This window comes from Ciconia boyciana, chromosome 18 (assembly GCF_034638445.1).
Source record: "Ciconia boyciana chromosome 18, ASM3463844v1, whole genome shotgun sequence".
NCBI lineage: Eukaryota > Metazoa > Chordata > Aves > Ciconiiformes > Ciconiidae > Ciconia > Ciconia boyciana.
In genome coordinates this window covers 1430299-1457786 of record NC_132951.1, presented here as the reverse complement: position 1 = coordinate 1457786, position 27488 = coordinate 1430299, and the positions used below count along the sequence as shown (strand labels likewise).

At 38.9% G+C, this 27488-nt stretch overlaps 1 protein-coding gene across 1 annotated transcript; it reads right to left on the bottom strand.

Annotated features, from left to right (window-relative positions):
* Positions 1–407: 407 nt before the first annotated feature.
* On the bottom strand, positions 408–27488 carry PSMB7 (proteasome 20S subunit beta 7). Its single transcript, XM_072882878.1, has 8 exons — positions 27354–27488; positions 27151–27244; positions 26670–26767; positions 26216–26356; positions 24829–24944; positions 17045–17103; positions 2566–2717; positions 408–640 (listed from the first exon to the last, which is right to left on the bottom strand). Exons 1-8 carry the CDS (start codon positions 27413–27415, stop codon positions 529–531), a joined length of 834 nt encoding a protein of 277 aa, XP_072738979.1. The 5' UTR covers positions 27416–27488; the 3' UTR covers positions 408–528.

The window sequence follows — 27488 nt, the reverse complement described above, 5'->3', positions numbered from 1 at the left end:
CAGTTCAAACCACCAGTGCTCACTATTTTCATACCATTTCTTGATCTGGTATGTATCCATCAAGAAAAGAACATTATGTTAAGTTAAAAGCTGTCAAATGGGGCTTAGGCAGAATTGTTTTACCCTTGCTGTTTTGTTCCTAGAGTGAAGTAACAAAACAGCTGTTGTACTCGGTGGGTTTTCTGCCCCATATGACAGTATGACGCTTGGTCCACGCCAGGAGCCTGGCTCTCCTTCGCAGGATAATACAGCTCTTCTAGGGTGAAGGCCACCTGACTTCCACAGCCCACAACACTAAAAGGACTGGGTAAGAGGCTGCAGTTCTGTTCTGCATCAGCCTCGCATTTTCAACAGCATAAGAAGGGAAAAGCAGCAGAAGAAATCAGCACCACATAAAAAACACTAACTGGGAGAATGGTCAGAGCCCTCTTTATTCTGTATCATCAGCTGCATTTTTCTCTTGGAAGGCTTCTAAAGGTAACTACTAGTGCTGGTCTCCAGTGACACAGAAGGGCTGCACGGGACGGTTCAGGAAGTGTCCATGGTTTGTACAGTTTCATCCACCACCTCAATTTCCAGGAGTGCTACATTTTCTGTGAGAACAGCAGTAGTTCCTTTTTCACACTTGTATCTACCATACCTGTTAAAGAAATAGGTGAAAATTAAGCTGGAAGATAGTACTACATAGGAAAACTCATTTAAAATTTTAGAACTCATCAGCTTTCTCTGGAAGTTTCTGTAGAAGTCCAAGGTAAAAGGAACTGTGGTTACTGCAAAATCTAAACCAATAAGTCAGTTGGATCTCATTACAGCATTCTCACTGTGTACCCTCGCTCAAAGAACAAGCAATTTATTTATTTTTTGCAACTCTAGAATAATTTTACCAGTGTATTAGCTTTGGGTTTCTGTGCTAAAATTAGCCAACATTTAACACAAAGACTGCCTGTAATCAAGCCATGCTTCTGAAATCCTAACAGTGTCTGACTAAAGGAGTTGTCACCCTTTTCCCCCATCTACACTGTACAATCCAAAATCTCACTTAACATGTAATAAAACTCTCTCCTAGCTGCCCACCTATAGATGTTTCTGCTCAGAGTGAAGTGTCCTGCCTGTGAAGTCCAACAGTAAGAAATCCAAAAGACCTTTAACTGGAGCAGTGCAATTCTTTGTGGCTTTGGCCATAGTGTCTGCCTTAGAAAGAAGGGAAAAGGCCATTTCTTTAAACTCTACTATTTTGGCTGTGGGTTGAAAAGTTGCACAACTTGTTACGCAACATAAAAGTACATATTGCAAAATCCTTTAGCTGCCTTGGGGGCTGTGATGTCACTGATTAGGCAACGTAGTTCACCAAGCAACGATCCAAGTGTTCAGAAGTAAGATTTGCCAGCTCCTCTAATGCTCAAATTTTGCTCACTTCGGAATGTCATCACCTTCATATCCTGACCGTTCTCAGTATTACAAGACCACAAGATAAATACTTAACTGTAACCTTGTTCCCAAAGAGTTCCATAGTTGAATGTTTTGACAGAAGATTTAAGAGATTTGGAATTACTGTCTTCAAGAAACAAGCAACAGAATAATGTCACCTTTGTGAAGGATTTACAGTTTCACATGCTGTGCAGACTTCCCATGTGCTTTAAGGAAGTGAATGGTGAGAAATGTAAAGGGGGGGGGGGCTGTACAGAAATCTGTCTTTTTGATGTGGCTTGCCAAATGGAAGAGGTAGGGGGAAAAAAGCACAGGTTTCTACATAGTGGAAATGGTTAAGAGAGGACTGTTTGATTAGGAAAGCATGAGTGCTTGCAAGCATTTTTTAGTTTATTTATACATGAACTGGGACTCAAGTTTAGTCCAACTAAAAAAAAAAAATCTTGTGACTGCTGTATTTAGCTATTAACTGTAAACTGTCCTGTCAACACATCACAGTGTATTTCTGGACAATTCTGAGGAAACTGTAGTGATCAAAACAATGTCTGTGTTGTCTTGCATAGGGCATGTTTTCCAGCCACTGGCTAGAAAGGGCCTCTAGAAATAGAATAAAACAACCTGGTGGTCAGAGTTGTGGAGCTTTCTCTTGGTATTTGGTTTTGTCCCTGCAGTGAGTTCGTATATAGTGGCTAATGGCAGGCTGTGCTGCCTGATTTTCAAATCCCCACACTAAGACTGGGCAGAACTGCAGAGGGTACAGCAATGCTGCTAGTCTTTCTTACACCACACAAATTTCAGCAAGGATATGGCAGAACAAGACTATGTTGCTACCTGACAGCAAGAGAAACCCAAGTATCTGCTCAGTCACAAATGCAAAACTCCATTACTTTCTCAAACTGCTGAAACTCAAGAGCAGCCTCGTGGCGTGGTAAAGTGGTGGCAGGTAAGAAATTCATTTGTTTCCTTCACACATCTGTCGATACCACTAGCAGCCTCTGTTCAACTGCAGGTACAGCCACTAATTTTGTTGTTAAAATTCAATATACAGATCTAGAGATTACTCTGACAAAATTTAGTGTTATAGAAAATAAGAATTGCTGGGAAGAGCATGGAAAACATACAGCTTTGAATACTAACCTGTCCCCCTTTCTGTTGGCCACATCATATGGACGGAGAAAATCCAACTTGTTCTTGCTTATAACGCAGATATCTATGTTACTGCCGGAGCCCAGATCATTGTATATGCCAGCTGCAATGGCATCTCTCACAAGCTGTTTGGCTTCCTCTTCCTGGAAAAGTTAAAAAAGCTGTCATTGCACAAGTGTTGGCATTTCACAGAAATGTTTGTCCATGTGACAGTGGAAGCTGTGAGCTCTCAGAACAATAAATGAGATACCAGCGCCTTTTTAATCACAGAAGTACTGCAGAGCATTAACAGCAGTCTGCTGAACAGCGGGGCTATCTACAGGGACAACCTTTTATCCTGTTCATGATCCACCCCCCCCAGGAAGGATCAGACTTAGTAAAAACAGTCAAGGAAGCAAAATTGAGATTTCTGTCTTGAACGGATAAATTTTTACCTTTTTTATCTTCCAGGCTTTTGTGCACGTGTACATTACAAGTTCCCTATAGTGCCCTCTGCGTAACAGTTGCATACAGATTAAAGACTCACACTAGTTTAGTTACAAGGCTTCCCGAGGCAGGGACTATTTAATCATCCTCTGTAGTACCAAAATTATTTCCATGATTTTGTAACATAGCTTGGTTTGCAAAATTTATTTGGCTCATCTTAATAGTAGCTGTGTTGCAAAGCAGCCCAGCTCTGTACTGAATTGTAGCTGGCTAATATTTAACTCCAGTCCCGAACACAAGTGCAGAGAATTTAAAGAAAGCTGCTGAAAATACTAAGTAAGTACTAGGTACCTCTGTCAAAATACTGCAGTTTGTAGTTAACTTTTTACCATTTAAGTGAAAAAATGGAAAATTTGCTATTTTTCTGCTGTACACTTCAGAAATTCCATACGTAACCAAAGCAAAAGATACATTTAATATTTAATGCATACTGTATTTATATATTTCAAAAGTGTGTGTATTTCTGTATTAGTTTGTATAACTAGTAGAATCATATTTGCAACAAAACTAGAATAGAAAACTAGAACAGGAAATAAAGCTCACTATTTTTATTGCTTCTGAAACCACACACTAATCCTGCAAAAGTTCTGATCTTTGCTTTGTTACAGGTTTTGTATCTCTGCTTTCTTTTAAAAAGGCAAACACGCACCTGCTGAAATACGCATGCTGCACATAACTGAGAAACTTCCTATTACAAACTAAACAGCCTCAAACAGCGCAATAGCATCTGCGTTAACACACACAACATTCAGATGAGCGTCTTTTACAAGGAGATATTTCAAATTCATCAAACTCTCCATTAAAATATTACAACACATCTATAATCACCTTAATCCCCCCCCCCGATAAAATTCATGAATGGTATTGATGTGAAGGCATCAGAAATACAAGTCCTGATATGCCCAATAGCCTTTAGTGGAAAAGAGGAGGTTATTACAGCTGCGCTGGCTCCCTCTACAGATCCCAGGCAGGGCTGATTTTTATTCCAAAGGCAGCTTATTGAAAAATCACAGATCAGATCCAGTGCTGTTAGAAATAATGCAATACAGCCAGTAAATCCTTGGTTTTGCAGATGGTGAGCATGAAGAAATGTTGCAAAACAACTTTCCTGACGTATCATTTTAAATCTTGTAGAAACCAGGTACAGGCATCTGTTCTCAGCACCTACATGTGCCTGTCCTTACGACAAAAGATACGCTACTGCTCGACAAAGCCCTACAGTTCAGTGTGGGGGTCGAGTCCTGTCCTACACCTCTTCCCACGGCACTGTATTACTTGCCAAGAGACTCAAAACCAGCAAGGACATGTCCTGCACCCTCAGCTCCACTGAAACCTGTACAGAGTAAGCGCTAGTGGTCCAGTCATACGGCAAAAGCATCAGAACGCAAGGAAAACAGCTTGTGTCCATACATACATATACACATACGCACACCCACGCAGACTTTCATCTTTTCAGTAGCCTCTTAAGTACATACCAGAGCACATAAGACCCCTTAATTTTTCTCAAAGGTGTATAAGGAACTTGAAAACTGACTACAGCCTGCCTGTTCCAGTAAAGAAAGAACAAGACTGAAACACACCTACGAGCACAGAAGTTTGGACTCGGTTTTATCCTCAAGTCAAGTCATTTACGGCAGTTGCTGCTCAGCTAGCCCAACACGATCACAACTGAATGCTAAGTTCCCCACAATCACTCGTCATTGCTTTGCTGATACTTTGCACCTTTGAATAATCTTCTGCCACTAGACAGTATGAATGAAGGAGCAAATACTCACTGCTGATTTTGATAAATGCAGCTTTTTAAAGTTTCCTTCATTTTAAAGGCCTCAGTGTCTCTGCCAGGGTCCTGCCACGTGAAAACAATGATGCTCAGATCCACAGCCCGCTCCTAGAACCTCCGATTCAGACAGCAGCTGCACAAGCCCCAGTGCACAAGCGCAGCCGAAGAGGAGCCCAAAATTAGCTCAGCTACAATCACGTCTGCTCCCAGTGCATACTTTGCATTCTCCGATGGCCCTCTATAAAAGAACTTGTTAATAACAGTATTCCCGTTCCAACAGCTTAATTAAGGTATTGACCAGGAGGGGGGCATTTTTTTTTTTTTCGGTAAACTATAGAAATAGCATAAATTCTTATTTCACTCCCAGTTTTATTAGTGTTACTCTCAAAAAAAACCCCTGAATTACACTTTCTACCAAGCTGACTAGAACAAAACAGCCATGCTGTAAAAACAATTCCTGTACTTTTCTTCAGTGGTTTTGGTACTAAAACTCTGATAAGCAAGTATTTCCTCATTCAACTGATAAAAGACTACTTTCACTGATTTGTTGCACGCTAAGGGTATTTTAGTACTATAGTGAAAGTAAATATACTAAAATAAAACAAAGTATGTGTAGATATGTTTTAGAAATTAAGTGGTAGCAAAACCAGAATAATTTTAAGCTATTATCTGTGTTAATATAAGAAAAGCACCACAGCTTAGGAAAACTAAAGCAGATTGGTGGGGGTTTGTTTCACTCTCCCTTTTAATTTCAATTTAATTTTTTTAGACAACAATGTAAATCTCAGAGTCCTCTCACTAATTTAATTTTACTTACTTTTTAAAGTGTACTCCATCAACCTACTGTTACCAAAATAGTTCTAAAAATACCCAGCACAGTCAGTAGAGCTCAGCTGTAACTGCACTAAGGCATCCACTACACTGAGAAAGTCTAAAATGTAATCTCAGCTCTTGCATCTGATACAGTGCAGCCTAGTTCATGAACCTGGAATAATTTTAATTTTAGAAAATTCTGCTTCAGTGCCACTTACTCCTCCTCCTCTTTCCATAATTTAGAAAGATGACCAGAATAGCCACAAGGAAAAAACCCCACACCGTGCCTTGACAGAGACCCTGCAAGCAAGGACTGCTATTTTACAATCAGAAAAATAGGGGGTTATCTTGAAAAGTGCTGACACGGTCTTAAGTAGAGGGGTATGAATGAGTCACTGTAATAATTAATCTTAAAAAACCCTAAAAGTTCAGGGTATATAAGAGGAGCACTTCCTACTTTATGGTTGCAAAGACCAAGCTAACTGGGAATATCATTCTCTCGGGTCCGCACTGCTTCTTAAATGAGATTACAGCAAGAGTGATGTACTGTAATACAAGTCAGTTGTGACAAGCAGCACTTTATAGAGCTATCTGTTTGTCTCCATCACCACATCACACAATGTGTCCCAGGACTCCAATGTGCAACTCCATTTACCGCTACATGACAAATGGGCAGCACTTGTAAAAGGCGCAAAGAGGTCCAGATCAGCCGTGTAATGGTCACCACAGATGTACCGTAGTGCTTGAGGGGGAGAAAAACAGACCCCCAAGTTCATTAAAGTGACCAGTAATGGATCTTTCAAAATGTGTCTTAGGAATAGTACAGTAAAGGCTAAAATAAATAACTCAGCATGGAAGGCTAATCTGAAATGGTGTTTGATAAATTATTTATAACACAGACAATTGTCTGCATTTAATATTGGAGCTACTGGTAGCATCTTTAAAAGATGATTTATGTGTTGTAATGCCATTAAGCTTTATATGGGCCCACTGCTAGCTATAAAGTCTGCTGAGATTTAGAGAATGAGTTTTAAACTGTCACTGCAACATCATAGCAGATAGAGCCTGTATTAAATCTTTACTTTAAACCTGTTATCTGGAGAGTTGCATTTTGTAGACACTCAAGACCTGATAGATTACCTCTCTACAGCTGCTATGGTGCAAGTCCCAAACAGCACCAATAAGGAACTTTTACACATTATTCTTGTATATGACTTGAATCAAGTTTCTCTTCTCACTTAAGCTATTTCCAGATTTCAAATGCTACTGAAGTAAAAAAGAAAAGAGACTTTCCTACCGAAGATGGGGATATTTCTACATCATATTAATACTATCTTTACTAATAGCTTCTAAACAAGTTTATCATTATGCCTCCAGCAGTACAGGGAGCAGCTGGAACGGCTTTGTGAATATTATTTCCTCAACATTTTTTAACTTGCTTGCAAAGTTACACAGGAGATGTCTTTTCCAGATTTAAAAACTGTAGAAAGGACATTTTTTTCATTCTTACCAAAGTGAAATGAATACCTTCTGCAGGTCACCAGTATCCTGTTAGATATACGATATGTAGTGCAGTTCTCCAATAATATATCTTCTCAAGAATTTGAAATACAGTACACTCACATTCATCCTACACTAATATTCATTGTGTGGAACAATTTTTGTAATACTAAAAAAAAATCAAATATTTATCACAACTGTTTTACAACAGAATGAAATTTGTTCAAATTATATAATGTACAAAGTCAATCCTACTTAAAGTGAGAGTCCACAAGACTCACGTGGGAAGAGAAGGGGAGGGGAAAAAAAAAAAATCAGAAGCTTCAGGAAGGACAATGGTAATAAAAAAAATAAATCTATAAAGGAGTGTTGGGAATTTGGGGCTAGGAAAGTGATACCTCTTGAAGGACATAAGCACCTACAGAAGCATAATTAGACTTTGGAAGAGTAATCAGCAGACTACAACATGTGAGAGGATGTGTAAGTCTGCCTGTTGGGAGAAGCTGTGGTAGAGATCAATATGTAACTGGAAGCAACGCTAAAGTCTGCTGGCTAAGTCCAAAGAGATAACAAAACTGAGAAGCAAAGTACTTTGTGTTTTTCTTGTAAGGGAAGATTGAAAGACTTCATTAGTAAGAATGAATTTGTTTTGGCTGCCTTTTGAAGCTGGAAAAGGGCTGGCACATGTAATTTAAACCACTCAGGTTTAACAAATATTCACCAAAAAAAAAGTATGCATTTCAAGTAGTACTTCATAATCAGATGAATTACACACCTTGTTTCATAATTTAAGTATTTTTTAAATAGACCTATGCTAGAATCAAAATATTTTGCTTTTCTTTCATCTTTGATCAGGTGAATGAAATTTAAAAGTAGCCAGTCTTTCTAGCTCTCCCCCCGCCCTTCTTCCTCACCATCTTTTGTTTGTGCTCTGAAAAGTCACAAAGTTAGAAGCAGAATGCTGAGATCTTACAGTCCAAAGAATGCAAAACAGGCTATTAAAATAGATATATGTGATGAATATGTAGGATCAGGATTCCAAATCACAGAAAACAGGATTAAACTGACATGCCAAATGACCACAGCACAAAGAAACATTTACAAGATAGAAGTTGCAAGTAGAAAGAGTTAAAGCAATGATCACGCCAAAGGCAAAGGCGTTATGAAAATCAGAATCTGTAAGACTAGCAGCATCTGGGAGACGTGGAACAGCAAAACACAAAGATGGGTCCTGGGAACAACCACCAGCTCGTGCATAAAGAAGAATGGGTAGAAATTGTCAGAATATTCCCAGCACATGATGGAGAAATTAAGATGTCTAAAGGTATCTAGGACTAAGACTATGCCCTGTAATAGGTATAAAGACGACATCGCCTCCATTCTGCTGAATTTTAACCACACGCTATTTTGGAATCGTGTGTGCTCTAAAGGAAAAACTTAAATCTAACAAAAAATATGCCTTCAAATATCATATACAGGTTGGTTTAGTTTTACTGAACAGCTGTTAAAGACGAAGAGAAACAGAAATGTAGTAGTTTCTAAAGCAAAAATGTGGGGGGGAAGTGAAATAACAACTCTATTACTTTGTGTGTTAAACAGCTAAGTTATTTTAAATCAAAGTAACATGTATCATGTTATTTTCCAGTTCTGTTTCCACAGCCTTATTAACAAGAAACTGAAATGCTCCAAATTCTGAAACATTACTTTCATTCACTTGCCGGAAGGTAAGTGAATGACTCAATATTTGCGCAACAAACAGTGTCAAGGACTCAACGACTATTAAATATGATTAGAATTTTCTCCCCAGAATACATCCTGTGCAAATGCTGTGGAACACGCCTTCTGTTTGGAATGGTAACTTTAAATACATTTGTCTAAAATTCTAACTTCTCTGAAGCTTTCAAAGCTGGACTTCTATTTAAAAGAAGAAAGAAAAAACACTAAGAACAGCACAGACCCGTTTCAGTTACATACGCTCCTGTATTTTCTTGTGCCACTGTACTACTAGTCTGTTCATCGCTTGGCACTCTCTCAAATGCAAAGTCTACAGAGCCTGCCTGTGCCACCATCACCAGCGCAGTCCCTTGGAAGACAGAAACCCAACTGACTTAAACCCCTGGATGATGAACGCATCAGGGTTACTGTGCTGCCTACGTGCCACAAAAAATACAGAAAAATTAGTTTGGTTAGGAAGTAGCAGTCTTCAGCATATACACGGCATGGGCAGGAAATTATGCAAAAAGAAATCCGAGCATAGCACTGACCTAGCAGTCCTGTTGGAACTCGGCAATTTGAGTTTTTACACAAATGCACCTACATTCATTCATTCATAATCACAGAATCATAGATCAGGTAATTCTGTACTGAACTTGATGTCAGTTTTGTTGTGAATAATCTGTCAGTAAATGTTTATTTTTCTAACTGTCTTCTACTAAGAACTTTTCAAATAAAATGCACCTTAGTCCCCAGTTATTATTCTCAGTGATTACAGTTTTTTCATGTTCCACAGTAGACGCCTGCAAGCCCAGACTCATCACCACCTCCCCCTTTCCGATACCGTACACCACACAAGTATAATAAACCATGTTAATATTTCATACCAGTGTGAAATATGCTGGAGTATCAATTCAACATCTGCTGTCTTTAGGGTACTGGCGTCCCGCAGAGACACTTTCAATTTGTAATTGAGTTCTATACTGAATTAATCAGCAGTTTATCTTTTTTAGTAAAATAACGTCTTCTCCACTAACATGGATTTACATTAACAATTTATGCCAAATTACCTGCCAAGGCAAGAAACTTATATGCTTCGAAACTACTATTCAATAACATTAGTTGCTATATGTCATTCCTTACATGAAGATTAGTACAATACATATTTCCAATGGTACAGAATTAAATTACAAGCTCCTCTCACAACTACGGGATTTCTTTTAATACTACATCCATACTTTGGACCAAGAATGAATACGAAAATTCATTTAATCCATCACTTCGTATGTCTGGGTGAAGTTCATGGTGTTTTTAGGGAACTGATTCTCAAAATGTTAAGTGAACTTGCTCAACAGTAACAGGGCTGTAAATCCTGCCAGGCTGCAAGAATTTGACTCTTGACACTGCGATATCCTCAATTTTCTGTACAGCTGCATTACCTTACAGTAACATACAGAACCTTAGCCACCAGGAAACAGCCAGAAAAGTAAACCACGCAAAAGATGACAGTTAAAATTATTATATATTATTACTGCATATCAAAAAATGAATATCCAGCAATAACATGTCTGGCTTCCAATAAAGCAAGCCTCTGTTCCTATGACTGACTTTACCTCTGAAAAAAGGATAGAAGGGAATGAGGATCAACATTTTATTTGGAAAAAGACGACTTGGGCCCTCTGGTAATTTTTCCTTCCCAATACACCAAAATGCTCCATACAGCTTATTGGCTGGGAGGGAGCCTCCCCTGACAGCCCAGGCTGACTCCCACTCTCCGCCTCATTCCCATTCACTCTTCCCTGCTCAGGCACAGAAATTGCACTCTGCCTCCACAGCCCTCGCCGCAGGAGCGGCACTCGGGCTTCGTGCCATGTGAAATATTTTCCAGTACGTTTTGCCTGTGTTCTGCAGTTATGGGAGATATACAAACTGAAACAATTTAAACTGGAACACCTGCTCCTGAGAAATGCATCAAAAATAATTACCTGTCCTACAGCTACCCTGTGCAGTGAAATGATCTCTTAACACGGAGCCCTGCTTCCGACTAGCTTGTCTACATTATTACGTACAAAGTTTAAGTGTTACTTTCGTAAAGGTGAAGAAATTGTTGCTCTTTGTCATGCAGCAAGGCCCAATTTAAACTAAGGTAAAATTTATTTCCCTCGATATAGTCTATAAACAGAAAACTAGAAGAAGGTGCTACTGGGTATCGCTGGGAACTCAGACCGATACTGCTGGCAGTTTCCCACCTGATTTCTGCACAGAAATTGTGCTTTGATATATTCAAAAAACACACCTCAAAACACTTCTCCAGTAACCCGAGCCATTCCAGAGCACATCTAGCTAGCACATTTTAAATCAGCCTCATATTTCCTGTTTAATGTTAGTTCTGCAAAGGAAATCAATCCAAGGCACGATTCTGTGAAAGAAGATGAGAACAGTACTAACTGTCCAATGCGTCAAGCAGAAACCAGGTTACCACAGAATAATTTTAATCTAATAATAAGAGACAGCATGAGAAGCCTTTATTTTCTGGATGACTGTCTGCACTAACACCTGATATTTACCCATGGAAATTCAAGTCTCTGAAGGAGAAAATAATACAGGTATGTAAGGAAAGCATGAAATTTCTTATTGCCATGAGCTCTGTCAGAACAGGCAGTGAAGATATGCCACTAACAGTCTCAGTTATTGTCACTGGGTAATGAAATAAACAGATACACAGAGCACATAAACACTAAGTACTTATTTTTGTTCACAGAATCAGATCCCCCCCCATCTACTTAATCTCTGTGTTTGACACCAACAGGGGTTCAAGTATCTCAGGCAGGCTCTCCAGCTTAACTCTGATAGTCTGGCTTGATCTCTATTGTCTGCTGTCTGAGTTCAGCCGACAAACCTCCCAGCAAGTGGTCACCTTCCTATGGAGTCATTAAACCTCTGAATGTCAGCTGGTGGGATTAGCCTGCAGACTTCCACACCTGAGCCCTATGGCAGGGACACAGGCATTTTGATCACCATCACTAATGAATACAGAATTCATATGCAGCTTGTCATTGCTCTTGAGCCTTGAATCACACAGATGCAGGCTAAATAAGACTGATGAGACAACTATTGTTGAAGATTAGAGAGTTTTGACAGTTTCCAAAAATAGCTCGGTATTATTGTCAGTAGTTAATAAACAAAAATTATACCACCATATTGACGGACAGTAGGAAATAGGAGCACAGAAACATCTGAATGATCTGTAAGTCGGCTGTTTAAAAATGGAAGAAAGTGACATGTTTTTGTAATATTTTGTACTAAGCCTGATGCATTTTTACTGAAATAAGAGGTACACAGTGAAAGCTGAATTTAGACTACTTTCCACTTTGATACAGCAAAGACCTTCAGCACACACTGAGCATCCGGAGGAAGGCGTTCTTTGTGCCTCAGCTTCTTCACTCTGGGGATACGGGGCTGCTCGAAGTACCTCAAAAATCAGTGGCAAAGCCAGAAACAAAACCACAAACCAGAAGAGCCTGAGTCTGCACATTTTGCAACTTCCAGTCCTCTTCCTTCCTATAATTTTGTGAACACACCTACTCTGACAGCTGCAACTATTAACTGAAAAAGGTTACGACCTCCAACTCCTCCTGTCTGCCCATCATTCCTCCTTTTACAGAGGATTGCCCAAATCTGCCAGCTGAATTGCTCATAAGATTGCTCCCTAACCCATGTTTGTCAAAACCAAACAGGTTAGCAAAAGTAATCACTGCAATGCTCACAAAAGCAAAGCTGGCCAACAGGTGAAGGAGTGCAAATCTCTCGTAGGAGAGCAAGATGCAGTTCTTCGGACAGCATAGCTACTGCGGGAGGGTAAGTGCCTGCGCTCCAAGTGGAATATAGTCAGAACAGCCCCCCTCTTATTTTTAATATGTTCCTACCCCTCCAGAGTCTTTTTGTTTTCATTCAGTACCACTTGACTTCCTGCCACACTAAAAAAAGTGGTATAATAAATGACTGTAAATATAATCTCACATTTTTGGCGTGATCTATTTTAGAAATAGTTATTTAATATCTGCCAGGCTACCTCCTTCCATTTTTTTTCCACCTGTTCTGTGCCCCTGAACTCATTACACAAAGATTTACTTCCCTTTCCCTGAAATAGTTCTGCTTTCTGTGGCTTCTACTGATTCTCTTCATTTTGGATCCTCTTTTTATTAAACCTGGCTGTTTTGATGAAATACAGAAAAGAAATGAAGTTACAAGCAGCCTGTTTCCTTGCTTAAACATGAAGCTCTTGTCAGAAGGCTACAACATAGCCTCGCTGTACATCAAGCAATTCTTCTACAGACAAAAAGCTTCTACTTTTCAAACAACAGAAGTCAAATACCAGAATAAAATATATAATACCTCCCCAGTCTCCCTAGGAATTCAACAACCACAGTACAGATAAACCCAGAATTCCAGCTTTTAATACTGGAGACATTTTTTTCCCAGATCATGACCGTTTCTATATCCACTGACTCAGAGTATTTCTCTACTATTGTTTAACACCAGAAGGCATGAATGCATTTGCAAAATCTGACTGTAAGGTTTAAAAACCATGTGGCTACTCTATTGAAACTCTATTGAAAGAAAAATTGGCTGCAATGAAAGATCTAAGCTCAAAACACTCCATTAGATGTGCTGTTCTTCCACTTATGTTTTTTAAAGTAGATCTATAGCTGCCCACATGACAGATTAATATTGTTCCACAGTAGTTAGGTGCTTGGCATTACATTTTTGAAGCATCTACAGGCCTTCAGGGCTGAAAGCGTTCACATCTTCAGCAATCTATAATGGTTCCTCTAGAGGCCAGCACTTGCTTCATAATGAAACATGCCTCCATAAATCAGACTGCAGAAGTGGCACTCGTGTACGTCACCATCTATCTTAGCAGTTTCTCTGAAGGATGTTGGGTAAAGATCATCTCCCGGCATTGCAACCAGGGAAAGGACCATCACAGTTGGCATTGATAAAGCATGTGCTACTTAAATCTGAAGACACACTAAGTCTATGGAAAAAAAACACATCCTGCTGGTGTTAGCATGCCTCAGGCACTGGTAGAAGCTTCAGCAACTCATCTTCAAAAGGCAGAGCCAGGGCTCTAGAAACCTGCAAAAATTGGCTAAGCCTGCAGTATTTTTTTTTTTATTTTATTTTTTTTAAGTTGAGCATCTTCAAAGTCTATGATTCTAACTGTAGGGCACAGCAGCTGCCACTGCAGATTTGATCCTCTCAGCTTTTGGCAGCTCTCAACTTGAAATTCTAGCAAAAGAATTTTTCAAGTTGCTATTATTGCCTGTCATGGATTTATAAATATTGTGCACTATCTGCTGTGGCACGGCTCTCATGGGACACCAGCGCATGCCAAAAGCATAACAGAATGAAAAACAGTTCCTATTCTTCAAATAAATGCTAATTTTTTTTTAACTGTGCTCACACGATGTGTTTGGTGATCAGCTTCAATAGTACAGAATATATATCAGAGGCAAAAAAGCTGATTGTCTTTTCCAGTAGTATTCAGCTGCTACTTTCATTAAGCTTGTTTAATTACATTCCAGATGCTAATTTGCAAGTCGATACCAGAGGGTGCAGGACAGTTTGCCTTTGAATCATTTTTCTGTGATGTGATGGTCCTGAAGCACACCACTACCTTCCAGTAGCCCTAGCAAGATATTCTGACAATTAGTGCAAAAGAAAGCAGTACTGATCTTGACAGAAAAATATTAATCCTCTACCCATTTTATTAAATTAATCTCCAGGAATTTTAAGTTTATCATTGCCATTTCATAGGAAATTTTGTGTAAAATATACATACTGTACTTGAGATTTAATTTGCTTTAACTTCAATAGAAATATCACTTGTTATTTTGTTACTTTACTGGAAAAAAAACCCCACATCTGACTTAAAAGGTAAATATTTTAAGCTGGTAGCCATAACAGAATATGAAGCGTTTAAGAGTACAGTTGAGCTTTATCACCTGAAACTTTGCTGGTTAATACGATTACTAAATTGTTATTAGATAACAGAGTATCGAGTAAAAACAAAGGACGAGCTAAGGCACATGCAAGTCTCAAAGATCTAAATATGTATTTCAACAAACTGGTAGGCTGCATTTCTACATGCTTGTTGTAACAGTGAATATCTGCTGCCATTTATGGTTGTGTACGAAGACAATTTAATTAGGATGACCTTTCTAAATAAGAAAAGTTGGAGATTTACCAATTTTGTGCCTTTTCTGGTTGCTCTTACACAAAGAATGACTTAAAATACAAGCTTGAAAACTAGCTGAGAATAAGATGAAATTTCATAGTGCAGCTCTTTGACATTTGTATCTTTGAAAGCGGACTATCATGCTGTAGCTGTTGATTCCAAGGATTTGTAGTCCATGTTTTCAGTATGAATAGCACACATGCCAAGCGCACAGTCACACAAGAAGAGGCTGGAAGAAGAGACTGGCGTTCTTACAGCGGCATGAGGGGAGAGGAAAAAAAAAGTAAAGAGTCTACCTCTGTCTAGTGGTTCTTTCCATCAGTCATCCAGTATAATGCTACTTACAGAAGAAACTTGAGTGCCTATTAAAAATATTCCAGTATTTCTGATAGCATTTATAAATATACCAGGGGCCAGAAGTCCAGTGTCTTCAGATATTGCCCAGAACATTGCAGCAACACAGGAATCCTGGATCTTACTGCATTTTTGTAATTTTGCACACCTACAACTATTTCATATATACTGACAGAAAAGGAGCCAGTTCCAGGAATAATTGGAAAACTGCTTATTACTAACTCTTAAGCAGTTTAACTGCTAGAAAGCTTCTCAAAACAAGGTGGCTTTTTTTTTTTTTTTAAATCAACTGGTATTACACATCACATTTCTTCAGGAGATGTAACAGGGTATGACACATCATTTTACATTTAAAATTTAATTAAGTGATTTTAGAGAGGAACTCAGTGGACTTATGGGATCATCACCTGAAAATATACTGCAGACATGCCAACATTTGAAGGGGAGGAAATGACCCACAGCACTTGCAGTACAAAGATGAGGAACATCTGAAGACCTTTTCTGAAGTAAATCAACTTTTTCCTTTTCCACATTATTCAGTGATAGTAAAAAGCTGTCAGATTTGTTATACCTGCATTTTAGGCTGAAATGATTGCAACTGTTAGTGTTACAAGTCATTTTTAATGTGTTCGATTTTCAATTTTGTGTTCAATTCTCAGTTTTTTCTTTACTGTGAAATTATTAATCGATTGGAATGAGAAGGAGCATTCACAGAAAGTCTGAAGAGATTAATGTGGTTTAAAAGATGGCTTGACGTTACTGAGGCATTTTACAAAATATGGTCACAGAAAGCCCTTTAATTGTTTTGGTTTTATATTCATCAATAGTCTGTCTGCATAACTGGATTTTTCACTGTTGAGTTTACCAGGCACTGAACATGGTGTAACTACGTGTAAGGAAATACTATGAATAATACAAAAATAATGTACTGCATACATTCATAAAAAATAATGGAATAACTTTTTCTGATCTTAATCATGACACTCCAGCTTTTAGCTCTCCTGAATGATTCTCTATAATGAACCAAACATTTTCAATTTTTATCAAGATCATCAGCAAAACACAAACAACCTACAACCTTATAAATCTTCTGATAATCAGCTTTTAAGTAGATATTAAAAATAAAAGTGCAGTTACTAGTTCTGAACATACCCAATCAACCAGAAATCTAATTGGTTTCATACACTACTTAAACATTTTTTTGTTGCTTTTACAATCATGCATTCGCTTTTCAAGATTGAGAGATAAGGACTGACTACTGAGGGAAAAACAGCAATATTGACTGTGCAAGGACTGTTACATTCCTGAAAACTATCATCAGCAAGTTGTATGTTTTTAAAGCTTTCACCTACATTCAAATCACACAAGTTTTCCATACATAAATTTGCAAGAAGCTCTATTTCTTTAGATTTATTTTATCCATCAACTTTTACAGCTTTGCAGTAAGCTGACATTAGTACATTTTTAAGTGCAGGGAAACTAGAGCAGATTTAACTTTTTTAAAGCTTCAAGCCTCTTAAGTTCTTAGGATCATGAGCATTATTGAGGGAAGAAACACTGAGCTTTAAAAAAAAATTCCTTACCTCCATGTCCGGTTTGTATTTATCTTCAAATATTGCCATAGCTGCTAATGATCCAGAACCTACAGTAACAACATTAGGACACTTATTTAGCTAATGTATTTAGATACAGTATTTTTTTAAAGAACAGGATAGCAAATATCAGCAGCACAAACCAGACTGAAGTCTACCTTAGCTTACTATACACTCTGAAGTGTCTACTCTCTTTAAGTCCAGCGCCTAATTTAATCCTAAATGTATAGCTAGTGTACACAGGCTTGTCATGGTCCCCATTCTGACAGCCTTTTTCTTTTTACTATTTTGAACACTAAGATATGAAAACGAGGTTAGAAAAAGAGTGAGCTGAATGCCACAGTTTGTAATTCCTACTCCTCCATTTCTCCTGTCCCACTTTTGTGCCTAGCCACGTTAGAGGGTATGTCACTTAATACTAAGACACTCAGAATTAACAGATTGTTTTAACGAGCTGCCCTGGCACAGTCACCTTCAGGCATGGGGATGAGTAAACCTGCAATGGTAATAGGGTGGCTGGCTGCTGCCACCAGGTTATCTGCTTTAACAGTTTATTATGCATTTACTTTGTGCCATTATTTTTACACTGAACAATAACAGCTGAACAGACAAAATGACGGATATGAAAACATGAGTTTAACGTTACTTCTCTTAAAGGATGCAGTGCAAGTGTAGCAATGGAACAGAAGCCGTCTCTACCCAAAGCACTGTAACTGCAGGTGTTATAAATGTGCTTTCCGTAAATTAATACAAAAAGCAGTATGATACTATTTGAAACTGTAAACTTGCTTTGTTCAGAAAGAGCGAGTCTTCAGGAAGATATCTTGTCTGTCTGTGGCCCTAACCATATTTCAGAGCACGCTACTTTTGGGGAGTGAATAAAGTTACCTGCAATTTTTTACTCCAATTAGAAGATTTTTTGGCAGTTATTACTTTTTAACTTGTTTTGCATACTGCTATCTGTTTAGCTGGGTCACAGAGAAAGCCATATTTTCTATTTAAAATGATTTGTGTATATCGCTTGACCACCTCAATGGTTTAGTGAAAGAAAAAGGCAGCGATTAAACAGTTTCAAATGAGGTGTCCTGCTGATTTTATCAAGTCTGCTGAATGTATAATGAAAAAGCAGAAGCTGACAGTGACACTGTTGAGAAAATACAGACTACCTTATCTGAACCATTTAAGGAGGTCCAATTATAGATCAAATTTAAAGGGTAGAAACAGCAGATTTACAGACACAAATCAATGAACATGGTAATCCCAATGAATATGACAGATATTCCTGTTACAGAATATTGCTGTGGTTGAGGATCATTACCTTTACAGTACCAAATACATCACATCTAAAAGCAGTAGGACACTCTAAGTGTGTACTTGTATTACAGGCAATGACTATTCATTTACACCTTGGAGCAATACATGACTCCATTTTTTAAATGCTGAAACTGGGAATAAAGAAGATTTTTACGCAACTAACAGCAGAAATGAACCACTGACACAAACAGCTGATATCACAGAACAAATCACAAATAAAAGGAATTTTACTGATCCTTCAAACAAGGTCAAAATAAGGTGTGTTCCAAAACAAATACAGGACTTGAACCATAAAATAATTCTTCTTGTGGAATGACACAGAAACATTTATAATGGGGGGGGGGGGGGAGGATCTGAGATATGGTCTCAAGCTAAGGCCACATTCTTACCACACTCAAATGAAGGCCTACCATAAGCAGAATGGGAAGCCTCAAAACTAGAAAACAATCTTACCCTTGGATAAGGGTTCTTTGAAAAAGTTAGAGTATAAAGACAAGAATGAAAGTATAAAAGGTAATATCTGACAGAAATTACTACATTAAAGCTACTGAGCTAAAAGAAAGTAGTCTTAATTTTTTAAAACTTCTACTGACAAATAAAAATTATGAATAACACAAATACTGCAATAATCTCATACATGGCTCAGACTGGATTCATTCCTCCAGCTCATTTTTTTAAAAAGTTCCCAAAAGAACCTATGGGCAAGAACTCAGTAGACTTATAAAGAAGAAAGAGGCGGGGGGAAGAGGGGGGAACCTTACATTACATTACATTAAATCCTTTACATATAAAGAATTGTACTGTTAATTATTTATCTCGCTATATTAACAAGATGCAAATAAAAGCCAAATTTATCTCGCTATATTACCAAGATGCAAATAAAAGCCAAATTTAATATCAACTTTAAATAAATAAATGCAGACAGTCCTATAGCGTAAGTTTTCAGAGAGTTCTTGAAAGTATTAATTTATCTAAACCTACATTTAGACATTTACATCTAAAAACCACAATCCCAAGGAGGTTCTAACAGAACAGGAAGTAAAGCTGGAAAAGCATAATAAACTCAGGGTTTTTTTCTCTATTGCTTATAAATCCTAAACGCAAGTTTTATAAGCTTGCGTTTAAAAAAGTGCCTTAGCAAAAGTCTCACAGCACAGCTAAGCATTCTCTAAAAGAACAGATTTTTGTAATCTTAAACAGCACAATGAAAATTCTTTACTCTTGCTAGCACCAGATGTAAACACTGTGTTTTTAGAAACACAAATAGATGTATACTTCTGAGTTCCTGCATCAAAACAAATCATCTGCTGTTTGACAACAGCAATATGAACAATTTTAAAAAATACTAATGATGTGCATATATTCACCTGTAGCTCCTTAACAAAGAAAAACCCCTCAAGCCCCCTGTTTGCACTGCAGGTGGACTCAAACCCCGTCACTTGACCATCCATGCAGAAAACCAGCAGCGGACAGTTGCTCGTGAGCACAGTTGTGAACTTCACTATCTAGTTACACCAACTTCCCTCTACTTGTCAAATTCCACATACGATCCAAACAACCCCACAATGTTCCAAGTAGTTCAACCGACTTGTGAAAGCTATGCATTGTAACAGGAGAGCTGGCAATAAAAATCTGTGAACTTAAGTAAACATTGGAAGTATGGTTTTCTTATTGCAGTACCTATAAAAGCACAGAAAACTTAGATATTAAGGGTCTATGGAGAACTTGTTTGCATGTGGGGAAACAGCTGTTCTCTTGTCCACGTATTCAGTGCCCACCAATAATTCATTTTTAACAAGCATACTTTGCCTTTACATAGAAACAAGCTTAACAATTCCCAAACATAATGTCTGGAGAAAGATAAAAACCAAACATTGCAAAACACCATCCATTAGTTAGGGATGGATGTTCCCACCTCATACACACCATAACTGATTTAAGGCACTACCAGTTAGGATTCACCATTGCTAAGATGCAGCAGTTCAACCTCAAATCTATTAAAACGTTCGGGAAGGCTGCAAGATAATGCATCATTAAATAGTGTCTTTAACTGAGCTCAGATTCAAAGTAATACCAAACCAGATATTTATCTTAGATAGATAACTTTAGTTTGAAATCTTAACAACACACAACCAATGCAGAAATAGGAGCTTTTCTTTGTTGGAATTTTTTTTAAAACGTTGGCAGTTTACAACTGTTCTGTGTATGAGCAATACGGATAATTAAAACAAAGTATAATTGGTAAAGTCATCATGTATTCGTATTATATAACATTCAGGAAAAAACCTTTCAGCTAGATTTTTAAAAACCACTAAGTGCTATGAATGGTTACACTTCAACAATCTTGGAAACAATCATCAAGAAAAAAACGCCGTATCAATTCAAAATAATTTATTTTGCATACATTTTCAGTAAGCTACACTTTAGAAACAAATATTCAGGAAGTATTAATCTAGCATCTAAATATATAAAAATATTGATTGCCAAACAAATTATAAATAACTAAAGAAACGGAGATGCAGAGCTGTATTCCGAGGCAAATGCTTTTCAGTCTGATAATCAGCATGAATCAGGGAAGTTATGAGACCCTAAGAGATTTTCTTTTTTTCTTCTTTAAGAAACATTGGTCATTTCATAAGTTTTCACAACCAAGTTATTCAAAAATTTTCTTGACTAAACTAATAAACTCACTTTAAAAATCCCAGAGTTGTAGCACTTCAGTATTGATTTAAAGTGAAAGGTAATTATTGATACATAGCAAAAAATCCAACTGACAATAATTTCCACTGTGTTTTGCAACTGCAGTAGCTTTTCTAAAACAGATGAACAGGATCTTTTTAGCAGAACATTCACTGAAGACAACTTCTTATTGCTAAGCACAGTCCATTTTCATCACCCAAGGACCTGTTTGCTACCTCAGCCTGCCACACTGGAGGACGTACAGAGCCTTGAGAGAGTAACAGTTAGCACTTCCTAATCCATCAGTGTCAGGGCTCCCTGACAGGGCATTTATTCACACGCACTCATTGTTATTCAATTTGCTGTTCATTCTAGGTAAAAATTCGGTGATCTCCACAGCCCCATCGATTGGGATAATTTTTCACCCTGGTTCCTGGCTGAGGGGCTGAGACTCAGCAGTGGTAGTGCTTGCTCTGCAGGACGACATTGCCAATGCATGAAGAGCTGATTTATGAATATGAAGCAACACTGGTACCAGGGGACTAGCTTTAGCCACTGGAGACGACTGGAACATACTTACTGTTTCCGAAAGCTGAACTACAGACTTCAAGTGCTTTAATTTTATGCATGCATTTCATTATAAGTCTTGGCCAGAAGCTTTCCTAGACAAGCCAAGCAATCAGACAATCTTGCATCGCTTGCTGAAATCCAATTTTGTCCTTTGTCAGCATAAACAGTTTAATTTGATGCTTTCACTCCTGAGTAAGCACTGAGTATCTTTTAAATCTCCCTTGCAAGGGAGGACACCACTCTGTCCATCCACAAACACACTCCAGCTAAATAAAAACATGCTCCAGCACAATAAAACAAACAAAAACCCAACACCTCAACAACCCTTCCTATTTAATACTGAATTTCCAGAAATTAACTGGCCAAAAATTCCTACCCTGATTTATTAAACTGCTCTTAGAATATTGGGGGAAATAGACATTTTTAAAAAATTAAAAATAAAAAAATAATTTAAAAACCCACAAAAAACCCCAACCACCCCAACAAACAATAGATTAGTCTAAATAAGATCAAAATAAAATTCCAACTACCATCTCTGTTTTGACCTTTGATACCTTTGCTGCTCAGTTCTATCTTTCATTTATATGCATAAGCAAATCTTTTTACTAAAGTATATCCTAGTCACTGGAGAAAGTATCAGTGTACCGGGTGTAGAAAGGTAAAGGACATTTATGCTGAGAAGGGCTTTGTTTGACAGCATGGACAAAAGTAACATGTAATCACCAGGCACAGAGCTCGTACAGCTGACAGCCAAAGTTGAAGCTAGAATGAACTTAATCCATTGATATGCTCCTTCCTACTTGTTTGAACTTATTCTGCTACTGTGTTATTTTTGTGGAGAGAAAGAGGAGTGGCCAGGATTTTCAGGCATGCCACATTTGAAAGCTTTTAAAACACAGGCCCAAAAGTAAACATGTACATAATGGAAACTGTGTGACTTCATTCAGGCAATTAACTACTAGCAGCTATCCGTATAGAGTCAGTTACAGTTTTACAGTTAACTACAATATTGGGTATAAGGCAATTATAAGAATCAGACATTTACTTTCTTATATCAAAGGCTAAACAATGACATCACATGACTGTTACATGGATTTTATTCACCAAGTAATTTCCCAGCTCCTAAGGTAATGGCACCATCTATTGGCCCATGACCGCCTCTGCAGAATTTCTGCCAGATAATCACAGTTCTCATTATACAGTTAACCAGATGATTCAGTTTAACAGCTGCACTGTTTCAGCAGTGCAAAGATCCAGAAGAAAAAGAAAAACCTTTAACATTTCCAAGAATATAGTAAGTACGTGTTTTACCTAGAGATGCCAACCATGAACAGAAAAAGATTAACTAAAATTATATTTTCCTATGACAGAGTCGGCATAAAAGCTGCATCAGACATAGGCTGAATCTGATTTACTAATCTGACACAATTTTCAAATTAATTTTTTTTTTCAGTAGTTTTATTTGGACTCTACGTGACACTTCTACAGCTCTACCAAAACCCAGCTTTCATTTAAAATCATCCAAGCCTTCAAAATGAAATATACAAGTCTGAAATGATACAGGGTTCTTCCTGAGTGATCAGAGAGCAAAAATAATTGCAACCCTGGTTATGTTTGGAATTCTACTTTTTCCAGACATAGGATATTCTCAGTAGGGCATTAACCTTAAAAGCCACAAATTAAACTGTGCAAGAATATTATTAGCTCAGAAGGCACTAGTTTAATCTCTTACCAGTGTCTCAGTGACATCTCTTACCATTTTTTACCCTTTAGTCCCAGATTATTGCCTGTAAATCACAAAAGAATTCAGAACTAATCAAACAAGCTCAACACTACTACTGAAAATACTCCCTTTGCCAACGACTGGGCAAGTTCTGTAATATTTAGAGATGTGCGTGTCCTTCCCTTCAACAATGCACGCATTATTTCCCTTCTCAAAAACATACGAGGGATGACGGTGATCACTAAGGCTCTCCTGCAAGTCGCAGAGCTTGTTATAGCTTATTACTTCAGGACTCTTACCACAGGGACTCTCCAAGCATCCCTCAACAATTAAGAAACGGAACAAGATGCCTAAAGAAACAATTTTATCTAGAGGACACGGACAAAGAACAGTTAGAAGACACAGGAGGAATGACAAGTTAAATTCACAAATCAAGATTAGAGATGAATGAAGATTTTGTATTCTGTAATACCGTGTCTTCCTGAATATACTCATAAGAGGCTCTAATTGGGTTGTTTAGCAAGATCACAGGTACATGGGTATATGCGCAAGAGCCGTTTCACAACTTGAAATTATTGCTACTGCAAAGCGGTATTGTGTTTTTTATTGTAGCTTTATCCTGAACATTGCTTTTGTAACTGGTCTTGACAGGGTAGTACCTAAATGCCAAAAAAGCGTGCAAAAATCTGTGGTTTCAGCTGTCGGTATTGTCACGCTCCCTAATTCGAAACTGAACGAGATGTACACAGAATTGCATATACATATAGCTCAAATTATTGTTATTACAGAAAATGTTACACAGACAGAAGAGCTGGGGTACTAACACTTAATAACCTGATGGTGGGCTACTAACGTCAAGTTGACCCCAACAACAGATAGAATTAACACTTATTTACTGAGAAGCTCCATACAGTAGTTAAGACCAATTATTATACATAGCAAGTAAACCAGGTGTTGCTTCACTACAGCAAAGCACCTTCTTGACTAAAATACAGCTGCTACTTGGCAAGAAATACAACAGTCCCAAAGGAGAAGCAAGGCACATTTTTCCTAATGCAACTACAGAAAAACTTCAGGCAGAACGTAATTCCCCAAGTGAGACTTCATATGAACCATGAGTTAGGACTATCTGCAAATCAAGTTTCTAAGGATATATATATTTTTTTTTATATACAGCAAGTTTTTGGGAATCCCACAATTCTCTTGCTTTAAGGTATACTGGGGAACACACACAGCAACTTTCCCAATACCAATTTTTTGGCAGCTTAGATAAGGTAGTACAATAGCCCATGTTTTTCAGGTGTTAGAAGCAAAATATAACAGTGCACCTGCCTTACAAATATGGGCACAACTTTATCTTTGAAGTCTGAGGTCTGTACAGCTCCCAGCAAACAATGGAATTTAAGTGAAAACATTTTAAATAACAATTTGAAGCATTCACACTTTTCACCAGGCAGTTGTGTTACAAAACTGAGGGCGTACCACTCACCCATAGTAACGTAAGGCAGTTTGTCAGTTGATCCATGGGGATGTATGCTGTAAAGGTGAGGTCCTGTGACGTCTACTCCCCCTAAAACCAGGGCAGCACCAATGTAGCCTTGATACCTAGGAGCAATGTTTATATGTGAATCTGAAAGTCCACAATAAAGCTGTGGTTCTTTTTAACACAATGTACGCATGTGAGAATTTTTCTGTGATTACACCAGGTACGCTCTGTACCAGAAAGACTACTTTTACTATCTGTGACCAACAGTTTAACCTAAGAAATTGACTAAAACACAGTCTATCTCAGTGTCAAGCAGAACAAAAAAGCAGGCTGGATCATACATTTGTGCTAACAGGGAAAGGATTCGGATCAGTTTTCAAGCCTGAAATGAAATTCCTGTATTTGCAATTAAGTTTTTAGAGACTTCAAAGAAAATATATTCCTTCATTTCCCCCATGAGATATTCTTGGCTGCTTTAACTTTTTAATGTATTGTTTTGTGACACACTTAAAAAAAGGCAAACTGCCCATCAGCACAGCAATAAGCAACTGAGCTGAATTATTGTAATTTATCTAGGTCACTTGGTTGCACAAAGCATTTTCTTTTCATTGCTTTATTTCACCTTCCTGGAGACTTTCCAACAGCTTGAACAATATCTTTAGTTGAATACACTCGTTTCATTCTTTCCTTCTCTTTCAATATCATTTTTTACTTCTGCAAAAGACAATACTAAGCAGTACTAGAATACTTAAGTTTGGAGAATATGCCCTCACTCTAAGGACATGTTCTACCTCATGCTGCTAGTTAGGAAGTTCAACTGCCATACAATAATGGTCTGTGATCAGTCAAGCAATCAAAGTCTTAAGATAACTGCAGTACAACTTCCAACCATTTTACTCATTTATCTCGCTATGCCACCAGCAGAGTTCTATATTAACAGCTGTGGGCTTCAAACAGTTAAACACTTTATTCTTTTGAAAATAAAATACATTCTGAGATAGTGATTACAGTACAAGTCATATGAAAGTTTCAATTTTACAAGCCTGCACATTAGAAGATCATTACTGGTCCAGCCACCTCGCCACAAAGATACACATCAGTTTTCACGGGTGTGATCAACAGTTTATTAAACTATTGGCCTTCTATTTTTGCAATGTAAACACTAGCAACACTGTACAAGTATAGCATCAGTTCTCTAAAACACCACAGACTTGACTTCTCTTCCATCTCAGTTCAAAAGCCTATGAAGCAAAGAGCAATTATTAAATCTTTCCTAAAGTCTTGTTATGAAAGTTAAGCAGGCTGAGGAAGAATGCTCCTTCACAGGAACTTAAATATTATCTAGTGGTTTTAACGTCATTGCTAATAAACAAGAAACCCATTTGGTTACCTGAAAAGCATTTGCTTTAGCATTCGATTAGCTGTGACAACTCTTGGAAGTCGTCCAGTAGACAGTGAATGGAGCTCCAGATTGGAAGAGATCAGCTGAGTTGTCATATCAGTATCTGCAGCTGTTCCAGCACCACAACAACTGAAAAATATTATGAGCAAATTAGGAAAAGGTGGGGAGGACAGGGGAAACAAATAACTCTATGCTTTATCCAACAAATAGAACTTTTCTCATTGCAAAATTGAGGAAATTAAGTTCTCGTACAGTCAATATTTTCAGAGCACGAAACAAGACAGTCTGTTGAAGTGTAAATGAAATAGCAAAAATCCCCAGGTCTTGCTAATAAGTTATCATTTTAAAGTACACCTTAATATTTGCTGTTAGCAAAGGACGTGGATAAGAATACCAACGCTATTACCAATACCCTTACACAATAAACAATTTTAACACTTACTAGATATTAGGAGAAATGAAGTGTATTTTCGAACAGTTCTTGTCAGCAACAACCATTCCTTCAGTTGCTCTCGTATCTGCTCCGAGGACTATGCCATCCTACAGAAAGAGAGGATTATTCCCAAAGCCTCGATCTCCAAAGGGGACCTTCCCGGCACCGACGGCCAGGCCGGCTGCAAGGCCCCGGGGCGCGGGGCAGCTCCGGAGGCAGCCGGCAGGAGCCGGCTCCGCACAGGCCGGGGCGCCAGGCGTGACTCAGCAGCGCGGAACCTCCGCCACGAGCCGGCCGGCACGCCGCTTCCCGACGAGGCCGGCCCGGGGCCGAGCGGCCTTGCCCCGGCTCCAGCTCCGGAGCGAGGGGCGGCCGCGCCCCCGCCGGGTTCGGCCTCGGCCTGGGGCGGAGGAGCGGCCCGCGGGCCGGCCCGGCCCGGCCTCCTGCCCGCCGCGAAGCGCCGGAGGGACGCGCCCGGCGCCCGCCTCACCTTGAAGACGACGCCGGCGATGGTGGTGCCCGTCTTGCGGGCGGCGGGCAGCCGCTGCCCCTTCTGAACGAGCTCGGCCTCCAGGAGGGAGTTCCTGCAACACAGGGCGAGAAGTGGCGCCGGGCGGGGACCTCCCCCGGCCGCAGCCCCCCCGCGTCCCGCTGCCGCCCGGGCCCAGCCCCGGCGTCCCGCCCGCGCCTCACCGAGCACAGTTGTCGAAGCTGAAGCCGCCGCTCGGCGCCCGCAGCACGGAGACCGCCGCCATCTTACCGCTCCGGCAGGGACGGGCGACGCTCTGCCGAGTGCTTCCGGGTCACCGGGGGCGCGCACCGGGGCGG